Source organism: Bemisia tabaci, chromosome 1 (assembly GCF_918797505.1).
Source record: "Bemisia tabaci chromosome 1, PGI_BMITA_v3".
Taxonomy (NCBI): domain Eukaryota; kingdom Metazoa; phylum Arthropoda; class Insecta; order Hemiptera; family Aleyrodidae; genus Bemisia; species Bemisia tabaci.
In genome coordinates, this window is record NC_092793.1 from 83241427 (window position 1) to 83262054 (window position 20628).

Sequence of the window (20628 nt, forward strand, 5' to 3'; positions counted from 1 at the left end):
AGAAAACACGTATTTTTGAAGAGATTTATGCGCATTTTTCCTTAAAAATTTTCGATGTTTTAGATTAAATTGGGGACAAAATTGTCTGAAAAATTGGAATAAAAATATTCAGCATTTTCCAGTAAATTCCTCGGTTATTAAAGAAAATATGGCAACGCCTGTAGGCTCGTACGGCGTTTTTCCCTAGCACGGCAGAAGTGAGGTCCTTGTCGGTTTTTTGCAAAGTATTTGGACTAAACTCCGACAAAGATACAATAATGACGACTTGTCTGCCGAGAAAATCTTGGCCTGGGCATGGGTCGTGCAGCTGGGCCTGGAGACCAGGCAGCCATAGGAGATCTCATTCTCAATTCGTCACTCTTTTCTCCCTTTCTGCTCGGCCAACTGGAGCTCCAAAAAAATCGATAAAAGAGGTTGTTCCAAAAACGCCGATTTCGCCCCCCCCCCCTAAAAAATATTCTCTACAAGAATGTAAATGCTGTTTGCACGGTTGCCAAATTTATCAAACTCATAAATAGATTTTTCCGATTTTGAAGGTTCGACTTTTTTTCGTTTTTTGCCTCTCCTCTCCAGGCGATCGTTGTTACGTGAATAAAAACCTGTTGATGTGATTCTCCATAGAATTCTGCATCGACCATGCGCTGTTTGACCTTGGGGAAACGATTCGTTCTTGAGTTAAAGCGATTTTTCTGTGCGTTCCCGGTTGCGCGCGGGCGGCATATCGGCCGCACTTCATCCCGCGCGGGCAAGGCAGAGGTTGTTTCACCGCTAGGGCTTTATATTTATGCTATGGGCTGTAATTATCGATATTTTCTCTTCCCCCCACCCTTCCCATCCGATAAATATTTTTATATACTTCGTTTTACGGAGTGTCCCAGATCACCCGTAGCAGGTTCATTCCTCGGTTGGTTTAGGTAGTAAGAAGTACGGGACCGCGGGTTTGAGGAGGGAATCGACCCCTAGGAATCCGAATTTCATGGTCCCGAATCCCCCCTTGCCCTCCTTGGGGGGGGGAAGGGGGGTCACGATCCTAAAAGTTGGGAGACATTGTGCCTCCCCCTTTTACCCCCCCCCCCCCCCCCAAGGGAGGCTAGGGGGCTTCGGGATCATGAAAATCGGAGTCCTTGGGGTCGGGGAAATTATGGAGGGGGCCGCTGTTCCCGTCTTTAAGAGATCATTTTTGGGCGTCAAGTGGTCCGATTTTGGATTCTTAGGGATCAATTTCACGTGGAATTTTTCGTTTTTTCCAATTTGAATGCAATCAAATCACAATTCTCTCGGGTCTTCAAAAGGTCACTCAAAGGTCTTCAAATCTTCTCACGATCCCAAAAGTCGGGGTCCCCGAGAGAATTGTGATTTGATTGCATTCAAATTGGAAAAAACGAAAAATTCCACGTGAAATTGATCCCTAAGAATCCAAAATCGGACCACTTGACGCCCAAAAATGATCTCTTAAAGACGGGAACAGCGGCCCCCTCCATAATTTCCCCGACCCCAAGGACTCCGATTTTCATGATTCCGAAGCCCCCTAGCCTCCCTTGGGGGGGGGGGGGTAAAAGGGGGAGGCACAATGTCTCCCAACTTTTAGGATCGTGACCCCCCTTCCCCCCCCAAGGAGGGCAAGGGGGGATTCGGGACCATGAAATTCGGATTCCTAGGGGTCGATTCCCTCCTCAAACCCGCGGTCCCGTACTTCTTACTACCTAAACCAACCGAGGAATGAACCTGCTACGGGTGATCTGGGACAATCCGTAAAACGAAGTATATAAAAATATTTATCGGATGGGAAGGGTGGGGGGAAGAGAAAATATCTATAATTACAGCCCATAGCATAAATATAAAGCCCTAGCGGTGAAACAACCTCTGCCTCGCCCGCGCGGGATGAAGTGCGGCCGATATGCCGCCCGCGCGCAACCGGGAACGCACAGAAAAATCGCTATAACTCAAGAACGAATCGTTTCCCCAAGGTCAAACAGCGCATGGTCGATGCAGAATTCTATGGAGAATCACCTCAACAGGTTTTTATTTACGTAGCAGCGATCGCCTGGAGAGGAGAGACAAAAAACGAAAAAAAGTCGAACCTTCAAAATCGGAAAAATCTATTTATGAGTTTGATAAATTCGGCAACCGTGCAAACAGCATTTACATTCTTGTAGAGAATATTTTTTAACGTTTTTTAGCGCAAACTGCAACACTTACACTCAAACCGTTCGCGAGATATCGATTTTTAAAGTTTTGAAAAATTGCAACTTTGCCCCCCTGCCGCCTCCCCCTAATTATCCTAGGGGGCTGAAATTTTGCCCAAGCATCGAGGACACTTAGTGGGGGCCAAAATCGGCGTTTTTGGAACAACCTCTTTCTCAATTCGTGTTCGATTTCAACTTTCTTAGTAAATTTACATTCTGCTAAAAAAGTATATTTTAATGAAATAAATTTCTTCGTGATATGTTGATATGTAACGGAAACAGCGTTCAGCAAGTTGAAGAAGCAACAGTAGTGATATGAATCTTAGTGTACCGTAGAATCATGTATTTTCATTAGTTTCATTACCATTCTGCTCAAAATTTCACCGTGAATCCAAAAATGTAAACTGTAGGTAATAACATTTGTGGAATAATAACAAAAATTGCATTCTCGCTGTCTTTAAATTTTGATGGTCAGATTTAGGTAGGCAAGAGACAATGGGGCAGAATCTCGGTATCGAGGGTTGCTCATAGACAAAAGGACAGAAAAACCCATGTCATCGCGCCGCCTCGAAAGACTTATGGCACATAGGCTGCGGCCTTCTTCCTTGGACAGACTCCGAGTTTGACCTTGGGCCTTGGGTGCAAGCGAGCCGGTGTAGTGTCTGTTACAACGGAAACTCAACAGCAACCCTCGGGAACTTATGGTCAGAGGGGGGTGGTTTGGCTTTCTCAGCGTCTCAGGCAAAAAAGGCAGAAAAATTTGGAAGTTTGACAATTTTGCGAGCATCTGGAAGTCAAGAGCTTTCACCGGAATCAAGCGTCGTCGAAATCAATCCGGTAGAACTCCAGAAATAAGCGTTACAAAGAAACCCCAACGATTTTATTGATATAGATACATAATGATCTACATCATTTGGTTTTTATTGTAGGAATTGAAATTGCGGTTAGATATGCTCCTAGAATACAAATCCTCACATCCTGGAGTCACAGACTGGACTCAAAACTCAAACGAAGGCGCCATATTAAGGTAATAATTTTAACTACAACAAACCATGCACGAGGTATGCTAGTTTAAAGTTTTAACTTAAACCCCCTCCCCCCTAATTGTCCAGTTTCTAAAATCTTTAGTGTTTTGAACTCTGGCAGTGATCCCCTATCAACTCTGTAAATATTTCGAAGATTTGACCGAGGTTGAAAATGGCCAACTTTGAATAAGGTCCTTCGAACTTGGGATTAAGGGTCGAGTAAGTGGGAGAACTTGATGAAGGAGCAATCTCTCTTCAGGGAGACTGGGTATGCACCCTCTGGAAAGAATTAGCCCTTAGCGTGAGACTGACATCGGTCTCTCTCCATCGAGTTCACCCTCTAAGGGAGACCGTAGGGCAGACTCTCTGCAGCTACAGAGGGGTGACCGAATTACCCGACTTGAGCGCTGAACAATCCAAATAGGGAAAAGAAGTGGCCAAACTCCATATAGATTACGGAAAAAATTGTTTGCAGCCACAATTTCAATGGGAACATGGTGCTCAAGCCCCTCGAATATTTACATAGTTAAATTACCAAAAAAATCAGGTTTTTTCATTTTCGAGTCGCTAGAAGTGCCCTAAAAATTGCAATTTCATCGTCAAGCACATGTTGTCTCATGTATTTTTTCACGAGAAATTGATTTTACCAGTTTTCAAAACTATATTTCCTTTTACTCAATCGATATATCGGTTTGCCATACAATTTCTGAGAAAAATTTGGTAATTTTTTACTTCAATTGTTTCAAATTCTATCAAGTAGTAATATACAGGGTGGCCCAGACTTACCATATCAGGCCTTTTTCTCGGTTAATGTAGGTCGTACTAAGTCCAGGGTTGCAGGGTTCAATAAGAAACCGACCCTAAGGAATTCGAATTTCAAAATTCACAGTTCGTTTTACAAAAATTTAATTTTTCTGGGGATCACTCGCGATTATTTTTGATGAAAGTGTCCAATGAAGAATTGAAAGATTGGAAACCGCGAAATCGTAAGGAGGGCCGATTTTATTTTTTATTTTTAAGGGTACGATGGCGGCAGAAGCCAATGTGCGACCACCAAAACCCACTACCCTCTGGTCAAATTAAGTTAAAATTTTATGTATATTCGTCCTTGACGTGCAAATAGGTTTCCTCAAAAGTTTCAAACCCTTCCTAATAAAGCATTGCACCAACTCATGGGGTGTTGCCAAGTTACGTACCTGATAATGTCTAACAAGGCAATGTAGATTTTGGGTTACGACGATTATTAAAAATCATGAAAAAACTTATTATTTTACGCTGTGTGAATAATTTTGAATTTGATTTGATGAAAGCATGCAAGGTTGCTATATTAACGTTTTTTGCAATTGCAAAATTTGGTCAGGAAATGTCAATTTTCTGATTTGATTGAAACCAGTCTACGTTTATTTTTCAGCAACATTATCAAATTACAAAGCTTTAATTTCTTTCAAAGGGAATTCAAGATTAATTAATGAAAAAGGTGTGTTTCATCCTGTGCGCCGGTTTGTCAAAAACTGTTTGGCAGCAACAAAAATGCTCTCCACGCAGGAGATGAATCTTGGGCGGTCCATATTTGATAAGGGTGTTCTCTTTTTACTTGCTGGGTAAAATAGGAGAAAAGCTCTTTTTTTCTCTCCGCAAAATTAAAGTGAAAAATCGTGCAAATTTGACTTTTTGATTCCGAGGCAAATTCTGAGAACCTCAAGAAATCGCTCATAGACTTATTACATGGGAATAAACAAGCAAATCTATCTCTGTCACGAACCTCCGAAGTTCATTTCACACACTAGAATATTTTTGCTGCAACTTTCAATTTTTGGGGATCTGCGATAATTAGATAAAACACACTTTTATCATTTGTGAATTTTAAAGTTTTTTCTCTTTAGTTCGACTTGATGAGATTGGGGCTTCAATTTTTTGCGGACATCAGTATAATCTCTAAACGTTTGTGTTCACTACTTACACGTGAATTAAAAACCAATTTTCCCTATTTTACTGTTGATATTAAGAGGGGAAGGAATTCAAATTTTACGCTTAGAGTCAGGAACAATTTACCTCGGGAATTTTTCTCAAATCAAATCTGCTTGTCGATTTGTGTGTATTTTTTTTCGTACATCAACTGCGTTCCCTGAATTGAAGTTCAATAACTTTGACATGATGCCCCACTGTATGTAAAAATTCATCAATCACCAGTCTATTATTTGATAAATGTCACTGAAAAATAAACATAGACTGGTTTCAATCAAATTAGAACATTTACATTTTCTGACCAAATTTTGCAACTGTAAAAACGTTAAGATGGCAACCTTGCATGCTTTCATCAAACTGGATTCAAAATTATTCAAACAGCTGAAAATAATAAGTTCTTACATGATTTTTAATGATCATCGTAACCCAAAATCTACATTACCTCGTCAGCCGTGTCATTATCGTGTTTGTTCAAAAGAGGGAGAAGTAGTGTTTCTTTTATGTGGTTGTTCTTTTGAATATGTTTGTAATTGAGGAGACAAGAGTTTTGTTAAGGGGCTTGTATTTTGAAGCTTTACTGGGGTTTATTGTGTTAGTTTATTAATCACACCTTCCATTTCAGTTGCATGTGTCCCACTACCTAGACTTACCATATTTTCCATGTTCTTTGAAAATAGGTCAGTTAGGATTGTAGTGACGGTTTCATTTTGAGGCACTGGCGTTTCGGGACTGGTGTTGTGGGAGTTTGCTGAATGCTTTTTGCAGAGGCTGTTGGCTGGCTGATCTGGCGAATATTTTGTAGGTTGGGGGGTCCTCGATGTATGGTTGGTTGGTAGATACGTTTATTTGGTGCTTTTAACAGCTGAGCCATTAACACCTTAGAGCAGAGATCAAAATGGTGTAATGTATGTATGTATGTATGGTTGGTTGGTAGATCCGTTTATTTGGTGCTTTTAACATTTGAGCCATTAACACCTTAGAGCAGAGATCAAAATGGTGTAATGTATGTATGTATGGTTGGTTGGTAGATCCGTTTATTTGGTGCTATTAACATTTGAGCCATCAACACCTTAGAGGAGAGATCAAAATAGTGTGGTACAAAATTTAAAAATTAAAAATTAGGGGTATGTATGTATGGTTGGTTATATGTATGTTGGTTATATGTATGGATGTATATACGTTTATTTGGTGCTTTTAACATTTGAGCCATTAACACTTTAGAGGAGAGATCAAAATATATGTATGTATGTAGGTTAGTTAATATATTTTAAGACATTCAGCGTCACAGGCTATTGACGTCTTTACAGAGAATTTGGAAAATGGGTGTGTGTATTGTATGCAAGTAAGTAAGTACGGATATACAGGGTGTTTCAGACCACCCGTACCAGGCCTTTTTCTCGGTTATTTTAGGTCGTATGAAGTCGGGGACCGCGGAGTTAAGTAGGGAATTGACCCCAAGGAATCCGAATTTCGTGGTCCCGAAACCCCCCACCCCCTCTTTGGGGGTAAAGGGGGGGTCACGATGCTTAAAGTCACGGTTCCCGACCGAATTGCGGATAGATCGCATCAGAATTTAAAAGCACGGAAAATTTCACGTGAAATTGACCCCTAAAAATCCAAAATCGGCCCATCCAAGGCCCAAAAATGATCCCCTAAAGAGGGGGACAGTACACCCCTCCCTAATTTCTCTCTGGTCTCAAAATTGACGTAGATTCTCCAGACTAAGACGGTTTCCCAGGTAATCGACCCCGAGAAATCCAAATTTCATGATCCCGAAGCTACTCTAGTCCCCCTTGGGAGGTAAACGGGGGACCCAATTTTAAAAATCAGGGCTCCTTTTCGAATCACAAATTGATTGCATCCAAATTGAGGAGCAGAACACATCTACATCTTCAAGTCGAACTAAAGAGAAAAAACTTTAAGATTCACAAATGATAAAAGTGTGTTTTATCTAATTATCGCAGATCCCCAAAAATTGAAAGTTGCAGCAAAAATATTCTAGTGTGTGAAATGAACTTCGGAGGTTCGTGACGGAGATAGATTTGCTTGTTTATTCCCATGTAATAAGTCTATGAGCGATTTCTTGAGGTTCTCAGAATTTGCCTCGGAATCAAAAAGTCAAATTTGCACGATTTTTCACTTTAATTTTGCGGAGAGAAAAAAAGAGCTTTTCTCCTATTTTACCCAGCAAGTAAAAAGAGAACACCCTTATCAAATATGGACCGCCCAAGATTCATCTCCTGCGTGGAGAGCATTTTTGTTGCTGCCAAACAGTTTTTGACAAACCGGCGCACAGGATGAAACACACCTTTTTCATTAATTAATCTTGAATTCCCTTTGAAAGAAATTAAAGCTTTGTAATTTGATAATGTTGCTGAAAAATAAACGTAGACTGGTTTCAATCAAATCAGAAAATTGACATTTCCTGACCAAATTTTGCAATTGCAAAAAACGTTAATATAGCAACCTTGCATGCTTTCATCAAATCAAATTCAAAATTATTCACACAGCGTAAAATAATAAGTTTTTTCATGATTTTTAATAATCGTCGTAACCCAAAATCTACATTGCCTTGTTAGACATTATCAGGTACGTAACTTGGCAACACCCCATGAGTTGGTGCAATGCTTTATTAGGAAGGGTTTGAAACTTTTGAGGAAACCTATTTGCACGTCAAGGACGAATATACATAAAATTTTAACTTAATTTGACCAGAGGGTAGTGGGTTTTGGTGGTCGCACATTGGCTTCTGCCGCCATCGTACCCTTAAAAATAAAAAATAAAATCGGCCCTCCTTACGATTTCGCGGTTTCCAATCTTTCAATTCTTCATTGGACACTTTCATCAAAAATAATCGCGAGTGATCCCCAGAAAAATTAAATTTTTGTAAAACGAACTGTGAATTTTGAGAAGGATTTAATTTCCTGGTAAACTTTTGGAAGAATCGTTTGTCTCGTCCCAAAAAACCCCTGTATACCGAGTTTCATCCCAATCCGTTGCTAGAAACGGACATGCCAAATTCCCGCCATTTTGAACTTTCACTGGCCGCCATCTAGTAAAAAATCAACATTGCGATCGCGGACCTGTGGTTTGCGCCACAAAATTTCTTTTTTTTTTATTATCTTCCAAATGAGGTGTTAGAAAGGGGGGTGGGGATTGCCATTTGAAAAAAAAAATCGAGGTCCGGACTCCTAAGGGGGGCCGCTTCCCCAAATTTTGGAGAAACCAAAAAGTTGCTACTTGAGACCTGGGAACGTCCTTAAAGTTTCAAACTTCTATCCCAATGAGGAAAAAACTCACAGGGGTGGTAGGTGACTTTTGGATAACCCTGTATATATACACATGAATTTGAATGCCATATATTTTCGTAATCTTCGACCCGTGATCGGTGCTTTTCACAAGGTTTCAGGTCTGGTGCCGATAGCATGGGAGAATGCAGCAGTGTATTTTCTTCAAGAAATACACTAAAAATCTAAAAACTGGAAAACCGTCATTTGCGGTTTTCGTTGGAGCCGAACTAATTGAAAATCAACTGAAATTGCCCGGTCAGGATGAGGATACGAACATGTGAATGGCGCTATCTCTCTCTTGTGAGATGCAAGCTTTTTAAAAATATGAAATGGTCCATTGACTGGAGGACTGTTTTCTGTTTCAGAGCTATAACCTGTTTATTAACTTCTGAAGATCAATTTGTCTTAAGGAAGTTAGCAAGTAGTTAAAGACCCCACCTTACTGGTTCATACAGTCAGCTTCACAGGGTAAATTATTTATATTTATTCATTGCTGTACATCTCATATTCAATATACCCCACTTCGAATAATCAAAGTGGGTAAAATTAAAAACATTTTCATAACGTTTTCTCAGTCATTTTATCTAATCGGAGCTGAAAGGAAGTTTCACTAAGCTATTTCTGGAGTTAGTTTCTGGATTAGGTTTTAGCCAAATTTGAATTTTTATAGACAAACAGAAAGCTAAAATTCTCAAAATGTTTGCTAAAGCAATATTGCCTCCATTCTATCAATTTGTGTAGGTTTAGAAAACTATCTAATGAGGGAAAGGAGTCAAAGGACTTCTAGAATATTTATCAGGACTTTAGTTGGATTTGTACATCAAAATAGAAAAAAAAGGTTTATTGTATGCTAACAATAAGTACATTTTTCTTGCCAGTATATACATTGCTTCAAGCAATGTTTCAGTCTAAAGATTTGTTGCTCCAGAAATGCCAAACGATTTGACTGAGGAAATGAAAGATGTTGTCAGAAAAATGACTTCGCAAGTTGAACACAGTTGTCGGAGAGACAAATAGACAGGCTGTCATTGTGAGGAGCAAGACATGGATCAACAAGAAAACTATGTCAATGCGTGACCTTAGCTTAGTATTCCAATGCATCCGCCTGAGCTGGACATTCTCCCCCTCCTCCCCTCAGTTTCTCACTGATACCTACTCATAAGAGTTCATATCTTTGTCTCTAATGAAAGTTTTTGGTATTTTAAGTATGCAGGATGACAAACCTTTGATCACTTTTTTTTGTAGTGTAAATTGAACGAAGACATTTAAGGGAAAACTCTTTTCTCTCAAGTCAGATGGAATTTTTCAGAGCTCATCTAGAGAGATAGACATTGACGAGTCAACTTTGGTCTGACAAAAAGAGTAGTTACATAGTAGAATCCTGGTTATCCGGCGCTTTAGTTATCTATCGGACAAGCATCCAGCAGGATGTAGAAGAAAGTTCTAATACTGAGATTTTTCGGCTCATGGAAAAAGTTCCTTGATCTCATTGTCGATTTTAAATACATATGAGACCAATGTTAGATGTATAAAGACTTTACTGAGTCTCAGAATAAAATTGTCAACACTGCTCAGGAAAGTGCTACAAATGATTTTGACGATATTGTTGATGACGATACCCTATTGATTCACTTGCTATGAAAATTGTCTGGCTCCAGTAACATCGACGCAGCTAAGACCAACGCCTGGATCACTAGTGCTGAGGCGAATAATTTTACATTTCCAACTATCCAGTGTTTTCAGTACATGGTGGGTGTCTCTACTTTACTGATAAATTTTGTGTGCTCTTCAATTTAGAATAAGCAAAGAAAATTCACAGAAAATTTCAACAGAAACTGTACGACAGTTTTCTTTTAAAATAATAAAACGGGAGTGGAGACGTACAACATCACAATCTGAGATACGCATTTTTCCACATCAGCCATTGATAAAATTTTCTTATAACATAAGATAGAGAATTCCAAAAGTGCTAGTCCTCTAGATTATCTGTATTATGTAATGTAATTTTGTCTTTTAATATCTGTGTAATCTTAACTCATATAGATAGATACAAGGCATTTAGTTCAAGTAGTAGCTATGACACTTTTTTTAAAAAGGAAAAATTCAAAAAAAAGTCATTGATATACTGGTATTTAAATGATGTTTTCTTTTTTGTTTGCAGGCCCAGAAAATCTCTCAGGAGATTTTAAACAATATCGACAAATTTTACCGCTGCACAAGCTGTCATAAATTGATCGATCATATGTCATCTGGGAAGAATTTCACCTGGAGGTTACGCTCAATCACTTCTCAAGACTTCAATTTTTATTGGAAATCAGTCAATAGGATCACTCGACCATTCAACGAAGAAATTTGCTTACATGGAGCACTCTATCCAATCTTTTTAGTTATTTTTATCTGGGATAAATTATTTCATGCTTTCTATTTTATTTTTATCAAAAAGTTTGGCAAGTACTACCTCATTAAATGCTCTAAGAGTAATAGCTCCAAGATTTTACTGCCATTAATTAAGGTGCTGGATGCGAGAAGGGCACCTCTCGATTGTGGCGTTTTAAAATCTTTGTCGTTAATTTATGTCTGAGAGGAAAATTTAATGGGCAAAACGCCGGCCTTTCATGCTGAGTTTTGTTTTTAGAAACAAGAAGAAATCACACTGAGCCAGATCCGGAGAATAAGGAAGATAGGAAGATGTGGAAGTACATCACGTTTACCCTTTGCTCGATTTTCAAAAGCATCTTTGCCAAAACTAAAATTTAGACGCAAACAGAGACACCAAATAGAGCCACTGGAAGATGCACACCGATCAGGTCTCCGAAAATGCATTTTACTTGGCCAAAAGACAGCATTATCAGTCGAATAACAAGTGAGACACACTATCAAGAACGATATCTCGATATCTTATCAGTGTTGCGATTGAACTCATCCTCTCTTGTCCGCCAAAAATCAAGCTATGCAGTTGAGTGAAACTTTCTTATTTCATCACAAATATTTCATTGCAGATCAATGCAAACATGTACCCCTTTTGACGAGTGCTGTAAATAAACTATTAAAGCTAGCTCAAAAACCAAAACACCGTCGTATTGGTGAGGTCTTTACTTTCCGAAACGCCCAAGATCAACTCAAAACTACCATTTTTAAAGAAATGGCGGAAAAATTCCGGGAATTTTTTGATCACACCTCGTAAATAATGAAAATCGGCAGGGTAGATCTTTAGAACAAACTGTGACAGAGACGGAACATTTGCATTATTCAAATGGGAGAATCCATAACCTTATCACGTGATATAAATAAACCTAGACCATATGTTCAAAATCTAAAAAAGGTGGGCTTAGTTAGGGACCATCGCCTATCAATAGAGGGAACAATCATGGAAATTGGCCCAGTAGAATGGTAGAACAATTTTTGACAAAAAATGAAAATTTAGGAGGTCGTTTATAATAATTAATGATTAGTAAACATATTTTTTGGAAGTGCTATTGATTATTCTCTCTTCTACAGAGAATATTCTGTGAAAATGTAAAAAAAAATAATGTTATTCTGTTGTATACTTTGTTATAATTAAAATCAGCCATAATTTTGAAATCTTGCAATCAAGGTTCAAGTTTTTTGACTTTTCACAATCGATCTTTGGTATGTCTATTTTTGATAAATCCTTTTAGAAAGTATTAATACATTTAGGCTACAAATATGAAATTCTTCATCAGATCTCACTTGTTAAAGAAAGGATTTTTGTATCTCAACCCTTTCGACCAATCAAAAGTTTTGGAGAAAGGAAGTGGCTGAAGGAAACCCAGTGGACATAACTTGTATATTGTTTTTCACTGAAGATAAGGATCTCTGATTGTGGTCAAACCGGCATTTGATCTGTACTTAGGTTTTAGTCAAGTCAAAAATGTGGGCAAATTCTTGAACGGAATAAAATTGTGGAATTCAAAGAAAAAACAGAGAATTTGTACGGGAAAATGTTTTTCATTCTATCAGGATTGCTTTTGGTATTTCATACAGTACTTTTTGCACAAAAAAGTCTTATTTTTATCTTCTAATTTCGCAATTTTTCTCTGGCCAAATGGACCAATAGACCAATTCACAGACACAATGCATTTCTTTTTTTTCCGGTAATAAAACCAGACTTCTCATGACTTGTGTCTATTGAACGGAGACATAACATTAAGGGGAGCAATTTTTGTGAAGTTCAGTCGGAGAGGCAGAATTTGTTCCTTTCCTGGAAAAAATCCTCAAAATGAATAGCAGGAGGTTCAGTTCATTTTTATACTAACAGAGAAGTTATCTCTGATTTCACAATTTTCAGCTCCCAAATCAGCTTTTAGGAACTTCTAAACTTCATTACTTTAGCATGATTTGGTATTTTCAGATGTTTTTTCATGCCTTAGTGTTCTTAGAACAAGCATCCAAGCAATAGTACCAATATTTTAAAAATGAAGGTTTTATCACTGAGGCCCCTTTTTCCATTGAATATGAGTCTCTACTATGAATGGAAGTCCTACGTTCCTTGTTTTTCTTCGTGAAAATTTTAAGTAGAGAACAATTCACACATCAATTCGTTCCAAACTAAAATTCATTGTTTATGAATAACATTAGTCAAATTACATAATACAAATGATTTCATTCGTGTTTCTCATTGATCTACTTGACCTGTGTTGAAAACTCATATTAATGCCTTAAGACAAGTAGAGTTCAAGCCAAATAAGTTTGAGCACCTTTAGACTATGACAGCAGATCCACCACTTAGATTCTTGAATTCTTTTTCCACGCTACAATGGCGTCAGACGATCGTAGTCTAATAGTGCGAGACCTTATTTGGCGTGGACTCTAACATTGTGTTTTCATTCATACCTTGTCCAGCAGCCCTTATGACCCTCCTGGTACTCAGTTGTATTACAAAGCCACTTAAAAAAAAAAAAAAAAAAAAAAAATTGTTTTACATCATCATGCTGGTTTGTGTCTCCTAAGGACTTTAAACGTTTTGTGTGGGATTCTCCTTTCCATTAAATACTTACTTCTTTGTTATTGATTCATGTTACTCTCAATTTAAAGCCCATTTTTTAAAAATTCGTTTTAAGATTACCTCAAACCACTGTGAGGATTATTTTTTGGGAAACATAGTTTTTCTCACTCATAACATCAAGGTCAAGGAATTTAAATTACAGTTACACTTATCCTGAAGCACTCCTCCTTTTTATCTCTTTACGGTATTTTACTATTTTTCGAGAGAAAATAATGTAAACTTTGGTTGAATTTGTCATATTGTACCCAGTCATCATTTGCTCGCCAGTCATCACATCTTTCAATGTAAATTAAAATCAATAGAGGGATCAATAGGATCAATTCATGGGGGAAGAGAAGACAGGGGAAGGTTTTCTCATCACAATGGTAGTAAATGTTTTGAGTCGTTTGTCTGAATACGTTTTGTTTACAAAATAGATTCCTTACACAAGGTAAGAGACCCTACCCAATTTCTGTTGACAACTTCCAAGAAACCACCTGCATGTTTGAAGCAGGGAGTCTAGAATTCTTGACAATGCTCATTCTCTGATAGGAAACCGAAGTTTTCTCCTATTTCCCCAGGATTTCCTTGGGATAATAAATATTATAATTCTCCAGCATTCCAAGTATGACCATCAAATTTTTTCATCTTTCAGCCTTGGGGCACCTTCAAATTTTTAAATTTTAAAGTGTTCCTAATGTTCATATTATCCAGCCAATAAAAGCTTCTCTATTATTATGATGATTTGAAGTTTCAACTAAGTAATGTCATTCCAGAGGTAAATACTGGTGACTCAGGTGCAATTACATTAACCTTAATAGCAATAGTTATTTAAAATTTCTGCAAAAGTAAATGAAATGGACGCATTTCTATCAAACAGAACTATGTGCAATTTCGAAACTTTCCCTGCCAAATTTGTAAATAAAATGGACGCATTCCTATTAAACAGAACTATGTGCAATTTCGAAACTTTCCAGTAGAACAAGGTTTGCAAAAACTATTGGCGTATCTGTACCAATGAACCGATTTTCGATTTCTATGGCTTGGTTGGAAGCGGAGACGTGCTTCTTAACGTATCTAATGCCAAATTTCTTAATAATCCATATTAAACGAGATCTGGGTCGAAATGCACTTAGTTCTGTTTTTCTGAATTAAAAATCTGTGGTAGCGCATTCTGTCAAACAGAACTATGTGCACTCTGCAATCTCCCAATGCTTCCGGCTGCTCTCGGCGCGACTGATTCGCTCAGCTTCGTTCGGGCGGTGTTGACTGTTCATCGGAGTCGTAGACAAGTTTCAATTTGATCGTCGCCGGTTCTCATTCGCTGTTTCTGCGGCTCCGCCGCGCGCACGTCGATTGACTGCACATAGCTCTGTTAGACAGAACGCAGTATCATAGAATAATAGCTACCAGAAGGGCAGCTGTTGGCTATCTTTGCTCTGATTCTTGAAATCCCCGCGACCCCCGCTCAGCCTACCGTTTCAAAGGAGGGGTATCGATAAGGGCCTTTTTTGGCCCCCCTAGAGGTCTTTTTTGGCCCCTGCTACAGGGCTTTTTTTGGCCCCACCTAGAATCTGGAAATTTATGGGAGTTTTCCAAGTTGACTCAATGTAGTTTACGGTAATAATCATGATTTGGTCCATAGGCCACTGGATACGTGTTAAATGGTTGCCTGAACATACTTCTGCAGGTGTATTTTAGCGAAAATGCCTGTTTTTCTATCACTCCGAGGCTTTTTTGACACTGAGAGCATCGTCTAACTAAAAAGAGCTTTTGATATGTTATCAAGGAGGCTTTAGGACACATTTTAACCCTGGTTTGGTTTTAGTTAGATGATGCGCTCTTAGTTTAAAAAAACTTTTTCAAAAGTCGACTTATAAGGGACAACCGCAAAAAACTTAGGGAATTACGTCGTTAGGGTTTTTGGGGGGGGGGGGAGCTGAAGTTAAAGAATATCTCCTCGTAAAAGTGTAACAAGGCTTGATAACTGCTCTCGATAATATACGTAGGGTGTATACAGTTGGAGAGACGTGTTTCCCTAAGATTTTTGCGGATGTCCCTTAGAAGTTGATTTTTGAACTATGTTAGTTGGTACCTATGTGAAGTTTTTTTTAACTATGAGCGCATCATCTAACTAAAACCAAACTAGGGTTAAAATTTGTCCGAAAGCCTCCTTGATAACATATCAAAAACTAGTCTTAGTCAGACGATGCGCTCGGTGTCAAAAAGGCCTCAGAGTGATAGAAAAACACGCATTTTCGCTAAAATGCGCCTGCAAACGTTAGTTCAGGCACCCGTTTAACACGTACCCAGTGGCCTTTGGACCAAATCATGATTATTCGTAAACTACATTGAGTCAACGTGGAAAATCCGCAAAAATTACCAGATTCTAGGGGTGTCCAAAAAAGGCCCTCTAGGGGGGGCCAAAAAAAAGCCCTTATCGATACCCCTCCTTTTGGAAAGACTAAAAATTCGAGTTATCATCTACAAATTCCTCCTGGTACAATGATTCACTATGGCTGATTGAACAGGTGCCGGGAATGCTGGCATAGAATATTTTTTCCTGCACACAGTCCCATTTGACAGCAGTGTCTCGGCTAGCTCATTGAATCAAAGGGAACCGCACATAGTTCCCTTTGATTTAATTTGTCATCCTCTGTTTTCCGTTTTACGATTTTTCATGCACTGTTCCTACAGAATGTAATGAGTTTTTTTGGGATATACTCGTACCTCAGAGGCTTAGGTGACAAAGAATCCAAATCTGTTAAAAAGTGAAAATTGAAAATTTGGTGCTTAGTTCCCTTTGGTAGAAATACGTCCAATTGAGAGGTCCAACTCACCTAATTCAAACACAATATAGTGCCTTTCAAAAAAGATAATAGGAATGTACTGGTTTGCCCAGACGCCGTGAAATTAAACGAACATATGGTAACAGATAAATTTATTTAGCATAATACAACGACACAAAACTGAACAGGGCCCCAAAACATATCTTAATAATACAAATTATGTTTTCAACTAAAAATGGTTCTGGACCACTGGAGGATTCACCTAATAAAATGAAATATATAATTATTTATGAATTATACACTACAGATTTGAGTGCTCAAGATGAGTGTAAAGGATATAAAAGTAAAATGGAAATACAGAATCCTCCTTTTGTAACTGCTCAAGATCACCCTTTAGCAGCCACTCTGGATGGTTATGCGCAAACACTTCCACAGAATTTTCAAAAAAGTTGAGAAAGTTACTATTGACTAAGCCATCGTTACTTGCTGAACAGGCCTGAGCAGTGCTCGATAGCGCTCCTATATTGTGTCTCGCTCAGTTAAAGAGGGGCATGTACAATTTCGCCTGCAGAGTTTTTTGGATTCACTTGCGATAGCTGACTTTTAGCTGTTCAGTTGATCAAGTAGGTGAGTTTATGAGTGAGACCTATGCCAAGTTATAAAATGGTGAGTGGTGAAGTGTACAAAAGGTCCTGTGAAAGTGAGAAAGTTAGGAGTTTTAGCATTTTTAATCAAAGTCTCTTTTTTTTTATTTCTCTCTTGTTTTAAGATCTCTTCGTTCCAATTCTTGGATCTTGAATTTTTTATTAATTATTTTCTTGTACCTTCAATTTGTTTTTTTAATCTAATTACTTTTCTTCATTTTTTCTGGGAAAGACTCAAGCAATTTACAAGTAATGGGTCCGTTGCACTGGTCACAGAATCGCGTTTTGATGCTTGATTCTTGTAGATTAGCTAAAAATAATAAGATTGGTCCACACAGCAACTCTCTGCGTTCTTTATTAACAAAACTATCGCTCTTTGAAAAGTAGGGTTTTTGACGTCATCCACCGCAATAGTGACACCCTTGGTTTCTTCCACCTTCCTTTCATCAGTCAACGTGACACACGTTTGCACTGGTTATTCAGCGTGAAACTCGGATGAAAGCAAGGTGAAGGAAACCAAGGGTGTCACTACCGCGGAGGATGACGTCATAATCCGAATTTATCAAAGGGCGATATCTATGTTAATAATGAACGTAGAAAGTTGCTATTTGGACAGATTCTATTGTTTTAGCTAATCTACAATAAGCAAGCATCAAAAAACGATTCTGTGATCAGAGCAACTGACCCATTATCAGGTTAAATGCAAATGTTAAAAGACATACATCAACTGATCATGCTCTCGTGTTGTATTATGGTTACGAGGCAATATTTAATGATACTAATGTTGACAAAAAGAAGAAAACACAACAATAAATACGAAACTTGAAGCCGAAAAGCATGCTGCTTTTGAGTCTACAGTTTAAATAATGAAGTCTTCAGAGAACCTCATTTGAAATTAATCTGCCATTTTTGGAGATCAAAATGGTGCCAGGATCACTCACCCCAGGTAAGGTGGCTCTTAGTTTTGAAATTTGAGGAAAGTTCAGGTCTCTTCCGCTCAAAATATGCTACAATGTGGCCAAATCAAGAATCATTTTGAAAAAAAAAATTTCAACATTTTTTAGAGGTGTCTAAGGCGCCCTAAAGGCGCACTTGTAAAAATTAGGATTTTGGCAAAAGTAGTGTCGATTCACAATGGAAATCATCAAATTGTGGCTCTTTAGCTCGATTGCGTGTCTTTAAATGCAGAAGATTATAGAGTGTGTCAATCCATTCCATGCAAAACATATTATCAATAGTATGATTCTCTTCCACTCCCTTGTCCACGTCCCTTCGTTATACCTTTTTTACTCTCAGAAGTAGAATTTGAAAAATAAAATCATGATCCCGACTCTCTAAGAGAACTTGTACAAGAGGACTGAAGGCGAAAATACATCGAAACGCGAACATGAGATCTCCAGCTACCCTGTGTTCTGATTTGTTGAGAGCAACTCTTAAACAAAAACAATAGTTTTGAATATTTACCCCCAAGAAGATTAATACTTTCGATAAAAAAACGAAGAGAAGAGGAGCAGACATACGCTGTAAGTTATCTGTATGTAAGAAAGATGTGAGCTTCAGGAACAGCCGGCAAAATTGGGCAGGTAGTGCTAAAAGGAGTCAATTCCATGGATTGTCCGGTAGGCAGATTTACTTCTCCCCCAAAAATGGTGGTTCAAGGCAAAACGCTCAGAGATACAGCAAAATGATCAACATTTTCACCCAAATGCCCGTAATTCGTAGATTTCTAGCAGGGATTAACTACTCGCAACCCTGTGTCTACAGCAAGCGGCTCAAATTCACTGCGCAGCCTATAAGAGACGCGCCAAAGGGTGGTTTCCACGCCTCAACTGGCCGTTTGCGGCTTCCCGATTGTAAATACGTCCAAACGGATGAAATTTTTGTTCTTAAGAACCATAATTAGTTCATTTTCGTTGTGAATCGACAAGACTTCTGCCAAAATCCTAATTCTTAGATGTGCGCCCTTTATGGTGCTTGAGACATCTCTAAAAAAAATTTTTAATTTTTTATCAAAAAGATTCTTGATTTGGCCACATCGTAGCATATTTTGAGCGGAAGAGATCTGAACTTTTCTCAACTTTCAAAAATAAAAGCCGTCCTGAGCCATGGACTATTCACCCACAACCTTTTTAATCCACGTGTTTTTTCATCTACGAGAGTTCTCATCAAATAAATGTAATTGAAATAACAATTACGCTTACTTGTTCCATAGAGAAATGCAAAATTCTGTAGCTCTCACAAATTTTAACAATCCTTTTCCCGTTTCTTTTCCATCCTCGCATTTTCTTTTTTCTACGATTCATACTCCTCGCAAGTGCTCTATAATCACTTGTTGTTACTCTTGTACCTTTTTTTTGAAGAGGACGAATTTTTCCCCCAAATTCAATGTGCACGAAAGTGCATGTGGGTCTAAATGCTGTGGGTTAAGCTTTGTTGGTGACTTGATGAGTAATACCGTGGGCGACGAGTCTGTGGGCGAGTAGTCCTAGAATTATTAAAATTGCTTGCATGTTGAGAAGAAAAGAGAAGACAACCGTAAAAACCTGTCTTGTGACAATGGTAAATGTATTAATGAAAAAGTTGAATGACTTAACATTTGAAGCAAACAAACACCGGTTTTCTTAATAGGTAAACTGCAGAATCAGTGATATTTTCTAGTACTATAAGTTCTATTTAACTCTCAGTATTTTAACTCTCTTGAGGCTCTCTAAGCCTCAAGTCAAAAAATACTTGATACAAGTATTCTTGATGGATTAAAAAGGGTCATATGTACCCATGCATATGTTATTTTACGGAGGAAGTTGACAATTGTTGTTCACACGAAAATCTTTGTCACCTTCTTCTAATTTTAATTTAATCCATAGATTACAATTACCTGATGATTCAAAGACAAGTTTACTTCCTCGACAAATCAAGAAGGAAGATTAAATTACATGGTCAAAATATTGTAGTGCCTATCATCCTCCGCTATTATGCTAATTTCAGGTAAATCTTGGTTATCCTCTTTTCCTGGGAAGTAACATATGAAATCTGATGTTCCAAATGATGAGGTTCTAAATACTCTTATTACAATTCTAAGGGTGTAACCAAGAAGGAACATTTCCACCTGAAAGAGAAGGTAAGAAGTTTTTTGATGATTAAAATACGGTAAAAATGACCAAAAGAAAAAAAAAATACCAAATGCATAAGTGAAATAATGGTATAACAAGTTAAAATGGTGAAAGGGTATAGCTTTAGATAAGTTTTTTCTTCTTTGTGTTCATAATTTTATGAATTACAGTGCTTTTGATGGTATTTTGAACAAAATTAGATGATAAGTTGAGATAGCAGTGCAATTTTATTCGAAGCACCTCATATAGACCTATCCTTTACTAATGTTAGGAGTTCTACAAAAAAGCCAGAAGTTTTGCTTTAAGATTCGAAATGGTTATTGAGACTGTCATATTGTCGTTGCAATCAGCCAGCTATTCCAGCAGGTATGCTATTGAACTTTAAATTGAGGGGGAGCCACCAATCACTAGAAAAACACCAGCAGAACCTGAGCAGTACACAATGCACACGATCCGTTCAATCGACTCCAAAAGGGGTTGTATTCAAGGCTTCTTATCCCTTTTCTAGGCTTAAGCCTTATCAAATTCTGGGCTATGCCCTTACCAATGCTGGGCACCAACCCTTGTGAACCCTGGGCCTGCCCATCATAAATGAAGGACGTGTCACACCATCA

At 38.2% G+C, this 20628-nt stretch overlaps 2 protein-coding genes across 4 annotated transcripts in view; one reads left to right on the plus strand and one right to left on the minus strand.

Annotated features, from left to right (window-relative positions):
• Positions 1–13729, plus strand: part of LOC109043973 (ATP-dependent DNA/RNA helicase DHX36) — a 122020-nt gene extending 108291 nt beyond the window's left edge. The window contains exons 18-20 of the mRNA XM_072306310.1: positions 3116–3213; positions 8832–8934; positions 10628–13729. Coding sequence (XP_072162411.1) covers positions 3116–3213; positions 8832–8895 — 162 coding nt within the window. The 3' untranslated portion in view covers positions 8896–8934; positions 10628–13729. The remainder of the gene's footprint in view (positions 1–3115; positions 3214–8831; positions 8935–10627) is intronic.
• Positions 13730–16397: 2668 nt separating this feature from the next.
• Positions 16398–20628, minus strand: part of LOC109044000 (uncharacterized) — a 46037-nt gene continuing 41806 nt past the window's right edge. For 2 of the 3 annotated variants that reach the window (XM_072306312.1, XM_072306311.1), the window contains one exon: positions 16398–20010. In XM_072306312.1, coding sequence (XP_072162413.1) covers positions 19834–20010 — 177 coding nt within the window. In that variant the 3' untranslated portion in view covers positions 16398–19833. The remainder of the gene's footprint in view (positions 20011–20628) is intronic. The other variant, XR_011900838.1, reaches the window with a different exon arrangement.